The 22,225-nt window shown below is 41.9% G+C and overlaps 1 protein-coding gene across 1 annotated transcript in view; it reads right to left on the bottom strand.

Annotated features, from left to right (window-relative positions):
- ATP6V0E1 (ATPase H+ transporting V0 subunit e1) overlaps positions 1–20,865 on the bottom strand; it is a 36,340-nt gene extending 15,475 nt beyond the window's left edge. Inside the window, exons 1-2 of the mRNA XM_059917685.1 lie at positions 20,677–20,865; positions 15,655–15,702 (exon numbers count right to left, since the gene is read on the bottom strand). Coding sequence (XP_059773668.1) covers positions 15,655–15,702; positions 20,677–20,780 — 152 coding nt within the window. The 5' untranslated portion in view covers positions 20,781–20,865. The remainder of the gene's footprint in view (positions 1–15,654; positions 15,703–20,676) is intronic.
- Positions 20,866–22,225: the final 1,360 nt, after the last annotated feature.

Below are 22,225 nucleotides of genomic sequence, written 5' to 3'. Positions count from 1 at the left end.
AAAAAGAATGAAATAATGCCATTTGCAGCAACATGGATGGACCCAGAGATTACCATACGAAGTAAGTCAGACGGAGAAAGACAAATATCATATGATATCACTCATATGTGGAATCTAAAAAAAATGATACAAAGGAACTTATTTATAAAACAGAAACAGACTCACAGACATAGAAAACAAACTTATGGTTACCATAGGGGGAAGGGGAGGGATAAATTAGGAGCTTGAGATTAACAGATACACACTACTATATATAAAATAGATAACCAGCAAGGACCTACTGTACAGTACAGGGAACTATATTCAATATCCTGTAATAACCTATAATGGAAAAGAATCTGAAAAAGTATATATATGTGTGTGTATATATATATGTATATGTATAACTGAATCACTTTGCTGTACACCTGAAACACTGTAAAGCAACTATACTTCAATTAAAAAGAAAGAGAAATTACCCTGAGTGAGCATGACCTAATCAGGTGAGCTCCTAAAAGGGACAGGACTCTTCCTGACGAAGGACATTTAGAGTGCGTGTATCACTTATTGATTCATTGCCAATCATCTTGCAATGCACCCTTTAATATGTGCTCTGTAATAAAAAACTGAATCCCTTTTTCTCCTTTAAAGTGAGCACGATGTTAAGCTTTCTCAGTAGAGGTAGCTGGAGGGACATAGCATGGGCTAGAAGTTGGGGGAGTGGGCATGAGGACATTTGGTGGAATCTGCACAGGCTCTGGCCCAGAACATGGTTCCTCTTTGATCTAGAGACTTGGCCTGGAAATAACCTTTCTGCAGCCCTCTCGACATGAAAACCAGAGCCCCTGCTTGGCCTACATGCTTTGAAGTCCTCCTGCTCACACTGGCACAAGAATTCCCACTACACACCCAGGCCACTGATCTCTCCAGCCTGCTCTGCTGCCTGCACTCAGAGGGTGGCCAACTGCTTGCCCAGCAACTCCAGACCAACTCCAGACTAGCCAAACTAATGAACTTCTCTGCTATCTGGTGGGCTGAACTACACCTTCTCCAACAAGGTCTGAATTTTTTCCAAGTTTGTCCTGGCTTGGGTACTCTCCCTGAGCCCTAGGGTACCATATGGAGTTTCCTTCTATCTTATAGTTACTCTTCTGCCCTAGTGAATAATTATGTTAAATTTCCTGTGTTTAACCTACTGTGTGGTTGCTATCTCCTTACTGGACCCAGACTGCTACAGGATGAGGGGATTTGACACAAGGGAAGAGTCTCTCTTGCTAGCTTTGAAGATGGAGGAGCTACATGTCAAGGAATGTGAGTGTCATCTAGGAGCTGAGAGCAGCCCCCAACTAATACCCAAGCCAAGGAAATGGGACCTCAGTCCTACAACCACAAGGAACTTAATTCTGCCATAGCCATGGGAGTTTGGAAGAGGACCCCAAGCTCCAGATGAGAAGGCATAAACTTACTTTCCATTAACCTGATGCCAACTCTATCTCTGCTATGGCCCTTTCATTACTACAATACAAAAATAGGGATATGCCCTATTTTTGCCAGCTCTAAACTTGAATTATCTTTTCCTTTCTTTTCTCCATACTTTCTATACTAGGCCTTTCAGTTCAAATTCTCTTATCTGCCAAATTATAAATGAAAAGATTATATGGTCAGAGTAAGAAAAATAAACCTTTTAATATAGTAGATAATAATATGCTGGGCCAGGTACCTAGATTTCCTTTCCACTATCAACAATCAAGACACCCAAATATTTTACATGAATCCGTGAGAGAAATGTAAGCAAGTCTCAGACCAAAAAACTAAGTGAAGGCAAGTACTCAGAGAGGAAAATAAAGTGACTACAGGGTGCGTTCCATACTTTTGAGAGCGTACACTAAACCAGATTAACTTGAGCTTTTATTTTCAGACATCACAGGGCATGAAAAATGGCAGACAAAGCCCAGGGCCCATTGAAGGTAGAAAGTCTAATGGAAGTTTCACCCACACACCCCAAAAAAGCTAAGATCCCAAAGGGTTCTGTCTCAAGATAAGGAAAAATCAAACAACTCCCTTAAGTGGAATGCTAGGAAAATCAACTGTCTCAAATACAAACACCAAGAAGGAAGGAGAAAAACACTGTCACTGAGAACTGGTCTTCATGAACTTCATGTAGCCAACTACATGGTTTTAAAAAAGAACATACCAAGAATTTTACTTAATTTAATGCCACACTCGTGATGGCCTTAGGCGCCTGGCAGAAGCAATGTAAATACTTTCTGGAAGAGCCCACCCTCATACCAGGCCCCAAAGAAGTCATACATATAAAACTATAGGGAAAACAGAGAATTCCCTGGTGGTCCGCTGGTTAGGACTCTGCACTTTCATTGCTGAGGGCCCAGGTTCAATCCCTGGTAAGGGAACTAAGATCCTGCAAGCCGTGTGGCACAGTCAAAAATAAAAACAAAAAAACACTATAGGGAAAATGGACAGATGGCAGTCAAATATGACTAAATGCATATGGAAACAAGGCACCATAAGTGAGAGACAGAAAAGAGCAGACACAAACCTAAAGGGACTTCAGATAATGGAATGATCAGATATGCACTATAAATAAACTGTCTACTATGTTTTAAGAAATAAGGTACACTTAAAACACGTGCAGGGAGAAAGAAAGAAGGAGGAAAGGGAGGGAGAGGGGGAAGGAGGGGATAGGGAGGGAGGGAAAACAAAACTATAAAAGCAGCAAAAAGAACTTCTATAGAAATGAAAAATATAATACCTGAAAATAAAAAAAGTCAACAGGTAAAGTTCTGGTTCTGGTAATAGCAGAGTAGCTTATATCAGACTCATTCTATAGATAGTAATTATAAACTCTGAACAAAATATGAAAAACAACTAACTGATGGTACTAAACAGTGTCCAAAGCAGGTAGAGACTAGAAGGGATTCAATCCTTGAAAGAAGGAAGGAACCTTTATACAGCATTTCCCCTGAGGATACTGTCCAGTCCGTGTGAAGCTCAAGCAAAACCCTGCAGTCTTATTGGCTTGAGGTACCAACAGATGAAGTTCAGAGCTGCCAGAGCAGTTAGGAATTAAGAGGGGAAACCACAAAAAAAGATGTGTCACAAAGGGGAGCTCCAAAACCTGTGTATAAATTCCCCATAACTCCTTGGCTTATCCCTGAACCATGAATGCAAATGCCAAGGACTGGTGGAAAACACCCAGAAGGCCGAAAAAACAGAGCAGAGATTTCCACTGCTGCGTACAACAGCGAAGAGAACTTGGTAAACACCTCAGACTTTCCACTGAAACCTCAGAAGGGCCACATCTTAACGGAGAACTCACTCCAAGGGCAAAAACTGAAATAGATCTGCCCCAACAAAGTGTAAAACCAACCCTCCACAGGTTTAAGGTGATCAATTAATAATTTAACTGTTTGTTAGAAAAAATTTAACGTTTTTCAGAGGAACGAAGTTGAATCCAGAATGTCTATCATCTACAATATCTAGCATTTAGTAAAAAACACACATGCAAAAAACGCAAGAAATGTAATCAACAATCAAGGACAAAGGAATCAACAGAAGCTGAGTCCAAAATGACACAGATGATGCAGTTAAAAGGTAATGTCTCTAAAGTAGGTGTGGCCTGCGAATGGCTATGTACTAGAGGGCAAGGAGCTGGAGTTCTATCTGAGGAAAATCAAGGCCCAGAGAAGCAAAGAAATCCTCCTCCTTCCGATGTTAGCTCATGTAATAAAGGTGTTTATTGATCTAAAACAAACTCAAAACAAAACAGCATTATAAATATGTTTAAGGACTTAAAAGAAAAATTGGCTATAAAGAATGAACAGATTGGGAATCTCAGAAAATAAGTTAAGACTTTAAAAAAGAACCAAATGGAAATTCTAGTACTAAAAAGTATAATATATGAACAGAAAAATACTTGGATGAGTTTACCAGAAGATTGGAGATGATAGAAATAGTGAACCTGATGAGAAAAAGAGAACCTATCCAATCTGAAGAAACAGGGAAAAAATATTGGAAAAAAAAAAAAATCAAACAGTCTAACATAGGTGGAATTGTAGTCTCAGAAGGAGAATGAATAGAGCAAAAGAAAAAAAAGTAGACTATAGGCTGAAATTTTCTCAAATTTGGTGGAAAACATTAACTTAAAGATCCAATAGCTCAGCAAACCCAATCAGAATAAATTCAAAGAAAACCATACCTATGCACATCACAGTAAAACTATGCTGAAGGGCTTCCCTGGTGGCGCAGTGGTTGAGAGTCTGCCTGCCAGTGCAGGGGACACGGGTTCGAGCCCTGGTCTGGGAAGATCCCGCATGCCACGGAGCAACTGGGCCCGTGAGCCACAATTGCTGAGCCTGCGCGTCTGGAGCCTGTGCTCCGCAACAAGAGAGGCCGCGATAGTGAGAGGCCCGCGCACCGCGATGAAGAGTGGTCCCCACTTGCCGCAACTGGAGAAAGCTCTCGCACAGAGACGAAGACTCAACACAGTCATAAATAAATAAATTCTAAAAAAAAAAAAAACTATGCTGAAAAGCAAAGATAAAGTGAAAATCTTCATAACATCCAGAGGACAAAGAATGCATAAAGAACAATTATGCAAATTACAACCGAGTCCTCAACAGAAACAATGGAGGCCAGAAGATAATGGAAGAGCACCTTTAAAGTTGTCTGAAAGAAAGAAAGAAAAAAAAAATCTTTTCAGCCCAGAAAAAAGTCCTTCAAAAATGAAAGTGAAATAAAGACATTTTCAGATAAACAAAACTGAGGGAATTTGTAGTCAGACCTGTCCTGTAACAAATACTACAGGACTTTTTTCAGGCTGAAGACATACCAGACAGAAACTCCAATCTACAAAAAGAAATGACCAATTTTAAAAATGATAAATATGTGGGCAAATACAAAAGACTTTTTTCTCTTAATTTCTTTATAAGACATATGATTCTTTAAAAATTGTAACACTGTAGTAAGGGTTTTACAACATATAAAGATGTAAAATATATGATAATAGCACAAGGATGGGGAGTAAATGGAATCATATTGTTGCAAGATTGTTACATTTTACCTGAAATGGTTCAATATTAACTCTAAATAGATTGTGAAAAGTTAAGAATGCATGTTGTGGGCTTCCCTGGTGGCGCAGTGGTTGAGAATCTGCCTGCCAATGCAGGGGACACGGGTTCGAGCCCTGGTCTGGGAAGATCCCACATGCCACGGAGCAACTGCGCCCGTGAGCCACAACTACTGAGGCTGCGCGTCTGGAGCCTGTGCTCCGCAACAAGAGAGGCCGCGATAGTGAGAGGCCCGCGCACCGCGATGAAGAGTGGCCCCTGCTTGCCACAACTAGAGAAAGCCCTCGCACAGAAAATGAAGACCCAACACAGCCAAAAATAAATAAAATAAATTTTAAAAAAAAAGTATAAAAAAAGAATGCATGTTGTAATCTCTAGAGCAACATTAAAAAAGAAAAATACAAAAAATAAAGGAAAAAAAAGAAAAATACAAAAGTATAGCTAAATGCCATTGGAGGAATTAAAACAGAATACTCAAAATATTCAATTAACCTAAAGAAGGGCATAAAAGGAAGGACAGAGGAACAAAAATGAGTTGCGACAAACAGAAAACAATTAACAAAATAGTGAACCCAAACCTAGCTATATCAATAGTTACATTAATTGTATAAGGAATATCCATTTGCCAAAAGGCAAAGACAGTCAGAATGGATAAAAAAGTAAAAACAAGCCACCTACTGTCTTCAAAAAGGCACATTCTAAATATAAAGACATAGACACAATGAGCATAGGAAAGGTGGTATGGTTATTGATCAAAGTAAAAACTGAGTTAAGGAGTATTACCAAGGATAAAGATTGATATCTTATTAATATAATGACAGAAATGTCAATTCATCAAGAAGACATGACAGTCATATATATGCATGCTCCTAATAACAGAGCTTCAAAACATATGAAGCAAAAAAAGGATCTTTCCTTTAAAAAGAGAAATAGAAAAATCCACAGTCATAGCTGGTGATTTTAACACCCTCTCTCAGTAATTAATAAAAACAGACCAAGAAAAATCAGTAAGGACAAAGAAGATTTGAACTACCTTGATCTGATGTTTACAGAACATTCTACCCAACAGCTGGAGAATATACATTCTTTTCAAGTGCACATGGAATGGTTATCAAGATAAGACCATATGCTGGGCCATAAAATACATCCCAATTTCAAAAGACTGAAATCTTACATAATATACCTTCTGATAAGATATCTAGAAAGGTGCCAAATATGTGGAAATTAAACACCACAATTCTGAAAATGAAAATACAGCATCATCAAAATTTGTAGGGTCTAGATAAAGTGATGCTTAAAGGGAATTTTATGGTATTAAACACTTACATTTAGAAAGAAGGAGAGACGGACTTCCCTGGTGGGGCAGTGGTTAAGAATCTGCCTGCCAATGCAGGGGACATGGGTTCAATCCCTGGTCTGGGAAGATCTCACATGACGTGGAGCAACTAAGGCCATGCGCCACAACTACTGTGCCTGTGCTCTAGAGCCCGTGAGCCACAACTACTGGGCCCACACGCCACAACTACTGAAGCCTGCACGCTCTAGGGCCCATGTGCCGCAACTACTGAGCCCACGTGCTGCAACTACTGAAGCCCGTACGCCTAGAGCCTGTGCTCCGCCACAAGAGAAGCCACCGCACCGCAAAGAAGAGTAGCCCCCGCTTGCCACAACTAGAGAGAAAAGCCCACGCACAGCAATGAAGACCCAATGCAGCCAAAAATTTAAATTAATTAATTTAATTTTAAAAAAATAAAAATAAAACAAAAATGAAATAAAAATAAAAATAATAAAAAGAAGAAGGGACTGCCCTAGTGGCACAGTGGTTAAGACTCCGCGCTCCCAATGCAGGGAGCCCGGGTTCGATCCCTGGTCAGGGAACTAGATCCCACATGCATGCCACAACTAAGAGTTCACATGCCACAACTAAGAGTTACCATGACACAACTAAGGAGCCCACGAGCTGCAACTAAGGAGCCTGCCTGCCACAACTAAGACCAGGCACAACCAAATAAATAAATTTTTTTTTTAGAAAAAGGGAAGTTTAAATCAATGCTCTTAGTTTCCACTTTAACAGGCTAGAAAAAAGAGCAAATTAAACCCAAAGTAAGGAGAAGGAAAAAAAGAAAAGAGAACTGAAATAAATGAAGAGATATACCATGTTCATTATCAGAAGACTCAATATTGTTTGCTCTCTCCAAACTGATCTATAGAGTCAACACAACCCCAATTAAAATCTCAACAGGCTTTTTTGTTGTTGTTGAAACTGACAAGTTGATTCTAAAATGTATATGGCTATTTTAGAATAGGCAAAATAAACTTGAAAAACAAACAGAGGACTTACATTTCCTGATTTCAACATAAAGCTATAGTAATCAAAAGAGTGTGGTATTACCATAAGGCTGGACAAACAGATCAATGAACAGAAGAGACAGTCTGTAAACAGGCTCACACATATATGGTCAAACCATTTTGAACAAAGATGCCAAAGCAATTTAATGGAGAAGGGAAAGTCTTTTCAACAAATGGCGCAGACCACTAGATATCTGTATTGGGAAAACAAAACAAAACAACAGCAACAAAAACAAAGCTTGACCCCACCACTTTAGTGCCTGTGGCCCTTGGAAGCAGTCTTGCCTAACTGCCAAACCCTCTCCAAGGTCAGGCTATAGTGGAAAGCCTTTAGGTCCAAGTCCCTGCTTAATAAGATAAATGATAAGAAGAAGTTCAACAGGTCTCATATCTTTGTTTATCGAAATTTTTGCCGGAAAAAAATTTTCCACACCTCCCAGGACCATCTAATATGACCCAAATCCCATTCCCAGACTGCTGTGCTCTTCTCAACACTCGATCCAACTTCGCTCCCTTCCGTTTCTCCCAAACCCTTGCACTGTGTTCTCTGTAACTTGGTCAGTGATCTGCCACTCATACCTTCTATCCTCGCACTTCCCCAACTCCAGCATCACTGAAGCCGGGCTACCCCCTGAGGCTCTCTCAAGCTGAGAAGGCTGCTTATTCTTACAACAGATAGCTCAGGCTTTGGCAATGGCGTCAATAACTTCTTTGCTCCCTCTGCTGCCTGCAGACAATTCTCTCCCACTCTCATGAAGAACTGCCTTCTGCTTGGGTATGCGTGCCTACTGACTTTACTACCCTCTCATTTGTCCCAGTCACTCCTCCTTATGTGACAGAGGAGGCTTGAGTTTGCCCTTTGCTGGCTCTTCCTCATCTCTACAACACCTAAGCGTTGGCATTCCTCAGGTTCGGCCCTAACCTCTCTTCTCTTCTCTCGCCATCCCTTCCCTTTGGTCAGGTTTCTCAGCCTTAGCACTGCTGACATCTGGGGCTGCATAATTCCGCACTGGGGGGAGGAGGGCTCCACTGTGCAGTGCAGGACGTTCAGCAGCATCCCTGGCCTCCACCTGCTGGATGCCAGCCCCATAGAAAACCACTGCCTTAGGTAATTACATGCACTCGCATGGCCTCCAATCTCTCTTCTTATATCCAGTTTCCTATTTGGTATCTCTTAGAAGGCTCACAGGCATCTCAATCTTAGCACGTCCTCAACTGAAGTTTTGTTTTGAAATTTGTCCTGTCCCAAGTCTTCACCATCTTGGTAAATGGCCCAATCCAGAAACCAAGGACCCACCGCTGATTCCTCCCACCTCCTCCACCTGCAGGACCAATAAATTCTACTCCCAAATTAGTTCTCAAATCTGTGCACCCCCTTTATCTTCATTATCACCACCTCAGACCAAACCACAAAGATTCCTCACCTGAATGAATGCCGTAACCTCCTAACTTGTGGCCCTGCTTCCACTCTGGCCTCCAAGCAGTCTGCTCTCCACAGAGCAGCCAAAGTGGTCATCCGACCAAATCACTCCGTTATTTAAAATCTGAAAAGATTTCCTATCCACTTAAAATAAAACCTAAACCCCAAGCCCATAAAATCCTACATGACCTGGCCCTCACCTAAATCCCAAACCTACCACTCCTCGCCTCACTATTAAACCCCATCACACTACCCTCCCAGAACATTCCAAGCTCCTTACCTCTCAGTGCCTTCGTGTTTGCAGAAGACCCTGCCTCCAGCTGCCCCCATGGCTGACTCCTCCTCCAACAGGCTTTCTGTGACCGCTCTCAGTAAACCCTCCCTCCCTCCCACCCCTTCACTGTTCTCTATCACAGCACCCTGTTTGGCTCCTTAAAGCACCTTCTCACTTTGTCTATTACAAATCAAGAACAGTTTTGCTGCTGCTGTTGTTAACCTGCTTGTCTGACTCCCCTCACTGGACTGTCACCTCTAGGAGGGCAGGGACGTGGTTCTCTATCATATACCCAGGAACTGGCACAGAGTAGGTAATCTACGAAATGCTTACTGGTTGAATTCTAGGGGAAGATGGGTAACAAAGCTGTGGAACAAACAGACAACTATAAATGAGAGATACAAACAGAAAAACCTACGAAGGCAACAAGCAAATTAGCTAAAACAACATGGCTTCCTCTGGCTATCCACCTGGGAGTTCCAAGCTGAAAGGAGCAAGGGCAGGAGGACTTCATATCTCAGGAACAAACTGAATTTTAATTACCCACTGTTTTCCAGGACTGATGCCGCTATTTCCTTTTATTAGCAGACATCACCAAACAAGACAGGAGAGAGACACACAAAAATTACCAATCTATGGAGAGACAAGACAGACATTTCACCTATGCCAAACACATCTCCTGTCTGAAGGAGCTTCAAAGCTGGAGGTGAAGACAGAGTCCACCAACCAGCTGACAGAAGGTCATATACAGGTGCTTCTACTGGCCAAAGGTAAGACAATTTGAACAGCAAAGGGATATTAATTATACTGGATTGAAATACATCAAATACGTTTAATTGTATCAGATCATAATGATACTAACACAAAACAAAAGTCATTATTCACCACTGGAAGATGCTAAGGAAACAATTTATTATTTTGAAACAGGTAAGCAGAGAGAAGAGCACACATATATCCTAGCTTTTCTTTGTGAACTGTTTTTCAGTTATTTGAATAACAAAATAGTTGATGAAGTAAATCTTTATGGACATATTCTAGCTAATGAATAAATAAGAAGTTATAGAAATAGAACATCATCAGTGATGCCAACAACACAAAGAAAAATCAGACGTTATGTACCCCTGATGAAAATATCAACACCATTTACAAAACAGACTTAACAAAAAATTGAACCTGAATGTGATCTAGCCCCTAAGTATCCCTACCAACTTACAGGAAATACAGAAGAAAGAGGATTATGTTAAATGACACCATGGGTATGCAGTTAATAAGGAACAGACTCTGGAAAACTATGGGGCAAACAATCTGGGTTTTTTTCTATTAAAATATGCCAGGAAAAAAAGAGATTTGGAGAAGAAACCAATAAAGAGAGACTTGAAAGACACATCCGCTAATCGCAATGCAGGGTCTTTATGAGCATCTTCATTCAAACAAACTGTAAGATAAATATATAAATAAAGTATATGAGACAACTAGAGAAATTTAAATGATATTTGATGATATAAAGTAATTAACTTTTTTGGTGTGATAATGGTTTGGGGCTATACTTGAAAAAAGAATGATTACCTTTTAGAGATATACATATATTGAAATATTTACAGATAAACTGATGTCTGGGATTTGCTTCAAAAAAATCTGGGGTGGAACGGGAAAGTGTGTAGGGATGTAACAAGATTGGCCACAAGTTGATAATTTTTCAACACGGATGACAGGCATGTGAAGGTTCGTTCATTACATTATTCTACTTTTGTAGAGAGCATACCGTAAGTTTTAAAAGTCCAAAAACAGAAAGTTTAAAAAACAAAACAAAGCATGCTATAGTAAAGAACATTCTAGAAACTGACTAGCTGTGGGTACTTGGTGGGAAACCAAAGTGAAGAACCCTGGCCCTGGGAGGTAATCATGTCCTGTCCCCAAACTGGCTCTAGAGCCAGGACCAAAGCAAGGCTGGGCTCAGCTGTGGATCTGCAAATTCCTGGACATGTAGGGGAAAGTGTCTGAAGGCTGTGCAGGTCCTGTGTGATGGGCAGTATTAGGGGGCTGGAGAAGTGAGTGAGGGGGACTCGTTTGGGGGCCACAGAATAGGGGTTTGGGGGAATGCGTAGATGAGGAAACCTCTTTGGGAAGTGATTGGCGGCTTCACTGGCTCTCTGTTTGCTGTCTGTCTCCCCTCCCTAAAGAGGGCAGGGAGGGGACTTCCCTGGTGGCACAGTGGTTAAGAATCCGCCTACCAATGCAGGGGACACGGGTTCGAGCCCTGGTCTGGGAAGATCCCACATGCCGCAGAGCAACTAAGCCCGTGCACCACAACTACTGAGCCCGCGAGCCACAACTACTGAGCCCGCGAGCCACAACTACTGAGCCCGCGTGCCGCAACTACTGAAGCCTGCGTGCCTAGAGCCCGCGCTCCGCCACAAGAGAAACCACCGCAATGAGAAGCCTGCGCACCACAACGAAGAGTAGCCCCCTGCTCACCACAACTAGAGAAAGCCCACGCGCAGCAGCGAAGATCCAGTGCAGCCAAAAATAAATTAAAAATATAAATTAATTTATTTTTTTAAAAAAAGAGGGCAGGCAGAATATTTCTGCTATATATCCAGTGCCTGGTACACAGTAGGTTCATTATAGTATTATTAGTATATATTATTATTAACAATAAATAAGTTGAGTGAATGAACTCTAGTAAGGCCCAATAAAATAAATGCTACAAAGGCAATGTAAGCAAACTGTGCTTACAAGTAACATATAGTTCTTTGAATTAAAATAATTTATTTTTAAAAATCACTGATAATACTACATTTTTCTTATCCTTTGTTATAAGTTTTCACACACAGCATCTTATTTAAAAATTTACCAAACCACACTACAACATAATCAGGCCAAATATTATACAGCCTAGCAGAACCAAGGTCTCCTGGTCTCCTAGTCAACATTTCTTTTCCTATATCACTCTGCTGGTAAGATTTACAATTAGTCAAGTGCTAAAGATACAGCATGTTTTCCAAGAAGCAATTGTACCTTCACAATACAACACTAAATTTCTAATTTACCCCTAGGATGTGAGTTTTGTAACTCTGGGTAAGCTACAACATAACCCGACATTAACAACTAAGCAAAGACCAAGAGAAAGTATAGAATAGTAACTAAAAGGCCTGTATGCTTAAGAAACAAAAGTGATCTTGTTCCTTAGAGAGGAAACCAGATGTAGAGCATTCAGACTTTACTGTGCTGAACTAGCAACACAAGCTGGTTGTACTGGCAGAGATCCTGATTTATTCAGAGCTCAAACAAGGTTCGGCTGGCGGAATCTAACCTTGAACTAGAACAAACTGGAAGGAGGGAAAAAATGCCACAAAGAGAAGGCAATTCAAAAGTCTATGAATGTATTTCAAAACATGACTTTGTTTAGGAAATCTAGTTTCTTTGGGGGTGTCTTATTGCAAATGAGGTATTTTCAAAAAACTATATGTACTAGTGCCAAACAGTAAAGTGTCCTTTGAATTTCAAATTAAATTTATTACAGAATCCCACCCCTTTGTGGAATAAGGTATGTGAAATACTTGGGATTTGAATTCCACCTGTATGCTTCAGGCAGATATTTTGCTAAATAGGATATATGATCAGGTTTCAAAGAAACAAAAGAAAAAAACAATTGCATAAAGTCTATACCACCCAGCTCATTTCCCCATAAAATGGCCTCCAGAAGCATTTAATGTTGGAACACTGTGTACTAACTTTATTAATACACTGATGACAGTACTGACCCACTGTCAATAGAGCAGTCACCAGCACATTGGGACAAAGGAAAAAAGCTAGACAGCAAGAGGTAAGGGCTCACAGACTGTCCTCAACTAAGTTACTGAGACTCAAAGTGACATAATTTCCAACCAAGTCCAATTATTTTATTTTATACTTGAAAATGAAGATATGAGGCGTGAGACTGACAGGTCTCCTGCCTGTTTTAAAGACAATATCAGGGGCTTCCCTGGTGGAGCAGTGGTTAAGAATCCACCTGCCAATGCAGGGGACACGGGTTCGAGCCCTGGTCCGGGAACATCCCACATGCCGCGGAGCAACTAAGCCCATGCGCCACAACTCCTGAGTCTGCGCTCTAGACCCCACAAGCCACAACTACTGAGCCCACGTGCCACAACTACTGAAGCCCGCGTGCCTAGAGCCCGTGCTCCGCAACAAGAGAAGCCATGACAATGAGAAGCCCGTGCACCGCAACGAAGAGTGGCCCCCGCTCACCACAACTAGAGAAAGCCCGCACACAGCAACAAAGACCCAACACAGCCAAAAATAAATAAATAAATAAATTTATTAAAAAAAAAGAAAACTTAAAAAAAAAAGAGAATAACAGGAAAGTTAACCAGATTTCAAAGACGATGGAAGACCAGAAAGTCACAAAACATTTTAACCTCATCTTGGTTTAATCTCAAGTCATTCCTCTGCGCAATAGTTTTGTCTTTTTTTTTTTTTTTTAAGACCCCACCACTAACCTTACTGCTCATGCAGCAGAGATCAAAGGAATGAAAACAAAGGCTTTTTCAATTACAGGACCACTCCTTGGCTCCTGGATTGATTAAGAGCTCCTTGCTGGAATTTCTAGAGGAGATTCGGTAGGATAGGCTGGTACTCAGTCACCCCTACTTAAACGAGGAATTCTTGATGATGCATGTACTTCTTCTCATTTACTCTTTAGAGCTAAACACAGCTAGGATAAAAATGCCCTCTATTCGCTACCTGTCAGACTTCCATTCTGGGGGCTGAGCTATGACCTGAAAAAGCCTCTTTACCTTTCTAACTAAAAAGAAAAGACTAAACAAGCCAACTGCATATAGTCTCATCACATAAGCACTCGTATCGAGGCAGTCAAACAACATCATCATCATTTAGCCAAACTTCTATAGTGCTATATGTATGATTCAGCTTTAAACACTTCAAGTTGCACTGAAGCAAGTGACCGAATGGCCAGATAGCCAAAATTCATGGTAATAACTCTTTGTCAGGGGCAGATTTTGATCTATGCCAACAACCAGAATTGGCTCATACCCACAAACCTCTTTGAAAAACCTTAGTGCAAAAGTCCCAGGATACAAGAAATTTATAGATTCAGAGCCACGGCCTTTCATCACAGGATTAGAATGCTGTTTCCTACCACATGTGGGCACTAAGCAAGAGCTGGCCATCACCAATACTTTCCATATAAGGATGTCTCAGGAAGCTAGCAAGCTCTCTTTAAGAAAAGAGAATTGCTGGTTCTAAACTCTTAACAAGCAATCCCTAAAAGGATAGATTCTATGGTATGTGAAATATATCTCAATTAAAAAAAAAAAGAAAGAATAGTTCAACTGGGACTTCCTTGGTAGCACAGTGGTTAAGAATCCACCTGCCAATGCAGGGGACACGGGTTCGAGCCCTGATCCAGGAAGATCCCACATGCCACGGAGCAACTAAGCCTGTGCGCCACAACTACTGAGCCTGTACTCTAGAGCCCACAAGCCACAACTACTGAAGCCTGCACGCCTAGAGCCCGTGCTCTGCAACAAGAGAAGTCCCTGCTCGCCACAACTAGAGAAAGCCCGTGCAGTAACGAAGACCCAATGCAGCCAAAAATAAATAAATTAATTAATTTTAAAAAAATAATAGTTCAAATGCAGTTTTGCCATTTTTAACAGTATTCCAAAAATATATGTTGAGAAATGACCTCACATATCCTAAAGCTTTCATTCAAGTTTATATAATCTATTCGAACAGATGCCAATTATTATCATACTTTGACACAGTGTATAATGAATTGCTTAAAAAAATTACCCTTACTCAATCACAATTCTAGCTCAACGTCTATTCATGAGATAAACAAAAGTTATAATAAAGAATGGCAGGACTTCCCTGGTGGCGCAGTGGTTAAGAATCTGCCTGCCAATGCAGGGGACACGGGTTCGAGCCCTGGTCCAGGAAGATCCCACATGCCGCAGAGCAACTAAGCCCGTGCACCACAACTACTGAGCATGCGCTCTACAGCCCATGTACCACAACTACGGAGCCCATGTGCCTAGAGCCCGTGCCCTGCAACAAGAGAAGCCCCGACTCGCCACAACTAGAGAAAGTCCACGCACAGCAATGAAGACCCAACGCAGACATAAATAAATAAATAAATAATAAAGAATGGCTTTATTGGCTTCATAGTGAGATATTTAAGTGAAATGAGTAGGCTCAAATACTTCACAGTAGTAAAATATAAAGCAGTACAATGACAATTTCTGGCTAACTGTATGATTGAAATTTGTACCAAATAAATTACACTTGTATTGCCAGAAGAACTGAGCATCTGTACAGTTCTTAGGTAAATATACTGAACATAGGAAAAGTGTTCTTTTCAACCTTAGGATACTATTTCTAGATGTTACACCAGGAACAAGCCCCAGTGAAACAAAAATGTAAAGTTTCATGACAATCATGCTCCACTTATTTAACTTTTATTCACACATATGATAAATACCAGGAATAACTGCTTATTGTTTTAGGAAAAAACTACTTACAAGAGATAGCAGCAAACGGAACAGGTCACCAACATGGTGATGATAACTCTGGAGAAAAAAAAAAGTGCAAGCATTAGATAACTAGCAAACTATGCAGACTTTGCAGGAGGTTTAAGTTCCCTTCCCAGGTGATCAAACCTGGCAAGGATTGCACACCAGGAAAATGCATCTGAATCTGTTCAAACACCAGTAGACAGCAGGGTGCCCTGGGGTGCACACGGCAGAATTCTACGGATGTCATTAACATTTGTATTTAAGGGAATGTGTACTGATGCCACAGTTTAGGGGTCTAATCCAAACCCATCTGAAACTGAACACAAAAGGCTGTAGTGGTAATTAGCTTTGACAGCCAAGTAACTGCCCTATTTGGTAGTATTCTCTGCAATGAAATGACACTATACTGCTAAAAATGTTACTGAGTCCAAGCTTGCTCTGCTCGCCACACAACAGGCCAATGAGTCAGAGACGAGGTGTTGAGGCAAGGGATACGACTTTACTCGGAAAGCCAGCAGACCGAGAAGATGGCAGACTGGTGTCTCCGAAAAGCCATCTTCTCTGGGTGTGGATGCCAGTTTCTTTTATAGAATCAGAGAGGGAGAGGCGGTGAGGAAGTAAAGTAAAAAGGCAGAACAGAGAGGGAGAGGCGGTGAGGAAGTAAAGTAAAAGGGCCATCAGTCTTGCAAAACATCTCCTGGAATGACCAGCCTCGGTGAGGGGATGTGTTAGTTTCTTCTTTTTTGCAGCCATTCACAGGTGAGCAGGGCTAGCAGAGGGACAGGGTTCCCTGAGGCAGGCCATTATGTATGATTATAATAACAAAAGCAATGAAAAGCAAAGGTTAAAGTCGAAGAAACAGATCCAACGTGGAGTCCGACTTAGCTCTTCCCTGTTACAAAAGTATGACTTTCTAGCCTTGACCTCTCCCCATCTCCATTCCTGTCTGAAAAACAGTTAAAACTGGATCTCTGATCAGCTGAATTTCAACATTTAAAAATTGAATTCATGATATTCTTTTCCCATTTCTCTTTCCAAATCTAAATCTCCTACTCCAGAGAAGCTCTGCCATTTCCACCCATCTGACCCACCCCTCCAATTTGTCATCTTTTTACTCATGTCTCCCCTGCACCTTCACAGTCACCAAATGCTGTGGATTAGTCCTTTGAAGCAGCTCTCCTTATGTGGATTTTTTTCCTTTCTATTCCCATCGTTAAAATCAAAATTCATCAGGTTTGCCTGGCTAACTGCTGGCAGATTCAAAACTTTCTTCCTTCCCTTTCATTCTATCCATACAATCTTTCATTCATTCCTACAATCACCTTGGGTTAACCTTTCTAAAATATTCCTTTCATTATATCACTCTGCAGCTTATCACCTTTCAGTGCCCCCCCCCATCATCCACAGGCGTGATTTCCAAAGAGGGGGTCTCCACACCCCATAGAGTAAGAAAGACTATTTCCTAGAAGGCAGGGAGCAAATATCTGAACTCCTATATATATTATGTTTAACTCATCCTTTAGAAATTCTGTGTGTGTGCATATATTTTCTGTAGTTAATACATTGGCTTGTCCATTCATTCATTCAACCCATTCAGAGTGACTTGTATGCACCAGGCTCTGGGGAGAGAGGAGTGAACAAAAGGGATGAAAACTCCTGAAGTTTAGCAAAGCAAAGGTTCCTGGTGAGAGGGTATCAGGCCTTCAAAGAGGACAGAGGCCGGTGTGGCTGAGCTGAGCAAGGACAGCCTGGTAGGAAGTGAGGTCAGAGGTATCTGGTAGCCTCTGAAAGGAAAAGGGAAGCTATTTTGGAGGGATTTGAGTAGAGGACTGACAAAATCTGACCCAAATTCTAGTAGGATCTCTCCGCAGGGTGGAAATAGACTAGGGAAGAGAAAGCAAAAGGAAAAGCAGAAAAACCAGTTAGTGGGGAATTGCACCAATGGACCAGTGTGGTAGCAGTGCCTGTAGTGAGAACTGGTCAGACTCTGGATATATCCTGAAGGCACATTCTTCAAAACATGTACCTTATAGTACATATATAAATAGGTATTGGGGGTTATTGTTTATTATTCTCCATTCCAAGCTTCTGCTCATCTTCTTCCATTCCCCTGCCCCAACCTGGAATCCCTCCCTCAGTCTTTCTCTTCCCCAAAAGACCATCTCAGACAACGGAAACAACTGAGGCCCCTTTGTACTACTTGATTAATAGTTCGATATCAAAAGCTCCCTCATGGGAATTCCCTGGTGGTCCAGTGGCTAGGACTCCGTGCTTCCACTGTGCGGGTTCAATCCCTGGTAAGGGAACTAAGATCCCGCAAGCCGCGTGGTGCAATGCAGCCAAAAAGAAAAGAAAAAAAAATTTTTAATTAAGATATCAGTTCCTAATGTGCTTCATTAAAATATCAGTTCCTAATGTGCTTCTTCTAAGTTATTGCCTGCTGAAGAGTTTAGGGGTGAAGTGTCATAGTGACTGCAATTTACCTTCAAATGATTCAGCAAAATTATGTATTTATGTATGTACACCTGGATTCATAGACAAAGCAAATATAAAGCAAATATGAATATGTTAGAATTATTGAATCTAGGTGGTGTTATACAACATCTATACTACTCTATTTTTCTGAATGTTCAAAAATGTTATGTCTGAAAAAATTGGAGCTGACTGAACTGTAACACTATTCCCTGCACTCTGTCCCCATTCCCTCCCCCACAACTACTGCTAAGGGAGCCACTGTGAAAAAATCTGAAGCTTTTAGAGAATCTGTGGATTCCTAAAGAGGAGAATGGGAAATCATGAAAAATAGGAATGGTCAGGAACCAGTACTCCAGGTACAGACTTCATTTTATCCAGCCCTTTTTCAGTTGTAGAAAAGATGAGAATAAGAGGCTTGCTTTATGTTATACATAGATTCAGAAGTTTTTTCCCTTTTGCTCCCTTTTCCCCCCAGCTTCATGAGGTCCTGAAAACCTCCTAATCACCCAGGTTTCTGCATTCTGATGTGTAGGGGTCTCAGAGAAGAGGATTTAACAGCAAAGTCTCCTTTCTTCCCTTCTCACACAGCACCTTTACTTATCTCCTTAATGAAGATGTTTTTAATCCTTCAAATCAGAAATGCTCTCCCGCGTTAAAAATTCACTGTAATCCTTGAATCAATTCAGCTCCTTCGTGTATTTAAAAAAAAAAAAAAAATCACTTGCAGTCTTTTCAGAAGGTAAAGGGGAACTAATACTAATTTAGTACTAATATTTCCATTTTACAATGAGGAAACGGGAACATGGAAAAGTTAACTAAACTATCCAAGGTCATAGGGATCATCCAGCTGGGAGCAGTGTTTCTCAAAGTGTAATACAGTAACTCCTAGGAGACACCTAGTGTTTTAAGACCTGCTCAATCCTGCCAAGAGCAGGAAATACAAGGACTGAGGTGGAGGCTATGAATTAGATCCAGATAACATATCACTAGCAGGTCAAACCTGAATAGTGACGCTAAGGCTAGAAACTGAGTAGCCCATAGACCACTGGAGGCGTTTCATTACCCTGGGTAACAGCAGTGGCATCAAGACCCAAGGCTGGGCATAGTGGGCCCCAAATGGGGGTCTTCAAGAAAGGAGTGGTCAACACTACCAGAACATTAATAAATGCTTTCTGAGTATGAAGGCTGGAAAGGCAGACAGTGGGTAATGAAACAGCTGAAGACAGAAACACAACAAAGGAGTACTATGTTGTTCTCTAATTCCAGTAGGAGAAACAAGTCCAAGAAATTAAATTTGGTTAATACAAATTGTTTTAATAACCCCAGAATTCTGACACTCTAAATCATCTATTACAGGCTGGAAAGATGACCCTATACAACTGATGCTAGGGGTGGGGTGGGGAGGAGGAACCTAATACAATGAAATAATAGAAATTCATCTACCATTTTTCCTTTTTAAACAAATTATGATTTACTTGTAAGCTCGATGGAAGTAACAGGTCTAACACAGTTTATTCCAGAGAGCAAAAGGGGTTCAGGTCACAAAACATTAAGGAAGTAATAGCATTTTCTTTCCTTTAATAAAGGCAATAGAGTTATCCACTCAATAACTCTTTATTGAATGCCTACTATGCACGCAGAGCACTGTGAAGCCACCAATTCGTTTCAAAGAATAAAACAAGAGATGGTGTTCCCCCAAATCTGTGACTTCAGTCTAAGTTTCACCCCACATGATCTTGCCGCTGAGAAAAAATGACTAAAAGGCAAAGAGGAACTAGAAAGAGGGTGTTCCAAAGCCCCTTTGAAGATAAGACTCTGTTTCATACTACAATAAAAAAAAAAGTTTACTTACAAAACAGATAAAGCTCTATTTAACAAAGAAGTCTGGGGGAAAAAAGTCTTTCTTAACCAATTATTCTAAGAGCTTGTTACACTCATATACAAGGGCTGGAGAGCCCTTGGAAAGGTATGACGCAGGGGTTTCTAAACAATACCTCCGACTCTTTGGTAATTAATCTCGCTCTAGATCAAGCCCCAGCTAGATCCTGGCGCCCACTAGATGCAAGGCCTGGGCTCAATGTTGTTGCACAAGCTGTCCTGTGCAACTGCGACAGCCTGTGAGGCAGAGAGATCAATTTCTGTTTTATTTATTTGATCCGTTCCTTTAAAGTTTAGGCAAACGAGGCCTCATTTGGGTGGACGGCAGGGCTAAAGGGGCGACAGCCGTCTAGGGACGAACCCCAACTTCTCCTTGAGTCGGTATAAACCCATTTCCGACTGCAGCCTCCCCACACAGAGACGTGATGAGAAAAAATTCCCCTACAACTCCTTCCCAAGGAGGGTCCGCCGGAAGTCACCCTCCTCACGCTCAGGCCGGGAGACACTGAGGCTGCTGCGATAAGGAAGTCGGGGGGCTGCACGGGGGTCGGGGCCTGATTGAAGGGCAGGATCACCCGGGCAAGGTCTCCGACCGGTGCGGGGTCGCCCCCTCCCCCTCCCGGCTCTGCGGGTCCTCACCGCGCGTCCCTCCCCAGGCGGGCCTGGCCCACTTACCCCCGGTTGGGACCCTTAGGGATGAACCAGGGCACCAGGAAGCCGACGAAGCCCCAGAACACGCTCATCACGATGAGAGGCACGGTGAGGCCGGTATACGCCATGGCTGCTGCGGGAGGTGCCAGCCCCTGCCCCGCCGCCTCCCTGCGGTCCCACCCGGAAGTGTCAACACCGGCCGCGTGACCTGCGCGCGCAAAGACCCGCCTCCCGCACCCCACGTGACCTCGCGCCGGTCTCCGCCCCGCCGGGCACCGGGAAACAGAGCCCCGCCCTCCCCCGGCCGGTCCTGGGACTCCTGCTCCTTTGAGGGACGTCAGTCACCCCAGAGCCCCAGAGGTAGGGGTAAGTCACCAGGGGCTCAGCAAAGTTTTCTGATACGAAGGTGACCCTTTTAAGAAAAGAGTGTAGTTATTTACAGCTTTATCTTCTTATGCAACAAACATATAAAGAACTTAATAGTAAGTTTCTGTTCAGGCACTGGGCCATAAGCTTTACGTGCTTGAGTTTGTTTTGAACACCTCACGACAGCCTATGAAGTCGTTTTCATTATTATCCCCACTTTGACGTTGAAGAAACTGAGGCCCAGGAAAGACGTTAAGGATCTTGGCCAGAGTCACATAGCTACTAAGTGGCAGAGCCAGGATTTAACCTTTGACGGTGTGATTTTCAAGGCCAGTGCTCTTAGCTACTTACCTACTGAATGACTTGTGCACTGTGCCAAGTTTGGGGGTTACAGAAATCAAACAGACACCGCCTACCCTCAGGGAGTTCACAGGCTGGTGAGATGGACTTGTGAGCAGGCCACTCAATGCAGTGTGAAGGTAGAGTGGACCATAGTGCACAACTTTTCCATCCCAGCCAGTCCTGAGCTAAGCCTTGAAAGAGGAGTAGAAATTAGCCAGAATAGTAAGGAGAAGGTAACATGGAGTTTCAAATGCTTGCCAAGGATTTTCACATATGTTCGTTGTAGTATGTGACAACTTTGGAACAGAGGAACCCAGTCTCAGAGAGGTTGACAGAGCTCTCAGGCAGAAGCAAGATGGAAAGCAAATCTATAAACCAATCCAATGTGCTTTACCCTGGACCATGGTTTCCCTGCAATAGTCACATTTCCTTCCCTGGAATTGCCTCCTGATTTCTTTCTTCATTCAACTAGAATGGATTCCTGGATTAAATGGGAAATTGGACCAAAGATCTTTAATATCTCTTGAAACACAATTCCAAGCCTTCACCTGAAGGACAAGGCAGGAAACTAGTTGGTCTTCTTTGTGCTCATCCTGCCCCCCCGCAACAACTCAGTCTCAACAGAAATTCTATTGTCCTTAAGTTCCAGTCCAGGCATCACCTTCACCGAGACCTATTTGCATTCTGTTATTGCATGTCTTGTGGCCTTCTACTTGTTTGTGTGCATAAATTAACCAACCCTCTACTAGAGGGCAAGCTCCTTGATTATGGGCACTGTTTAACTGATCTTTGTTCCTTAGAAGCACTTTATACATAGAATGTACTCAATAAACAATTGTACAACTGAATTGAATAGTTAAGAAAG

The sequence above is a fragment of the Balaenoptera ricei genome, chromosome 3 (assembly GCF_028023285.1).
Source record: "Balaenoptera ricei isolate mBalRic1 chromosome 3, mBalRic1.hap2, whole genome shotgun sequence".
NCBI lineage: Eukaryota > Metazoa > Chordata > Mammalia > Artiodactyla > Balaenopteridae > Balaenoptera > Balaenoptera ricei.
This window is presented reverse-complemented; position numbering and strand designations above follow the sequence as displayed.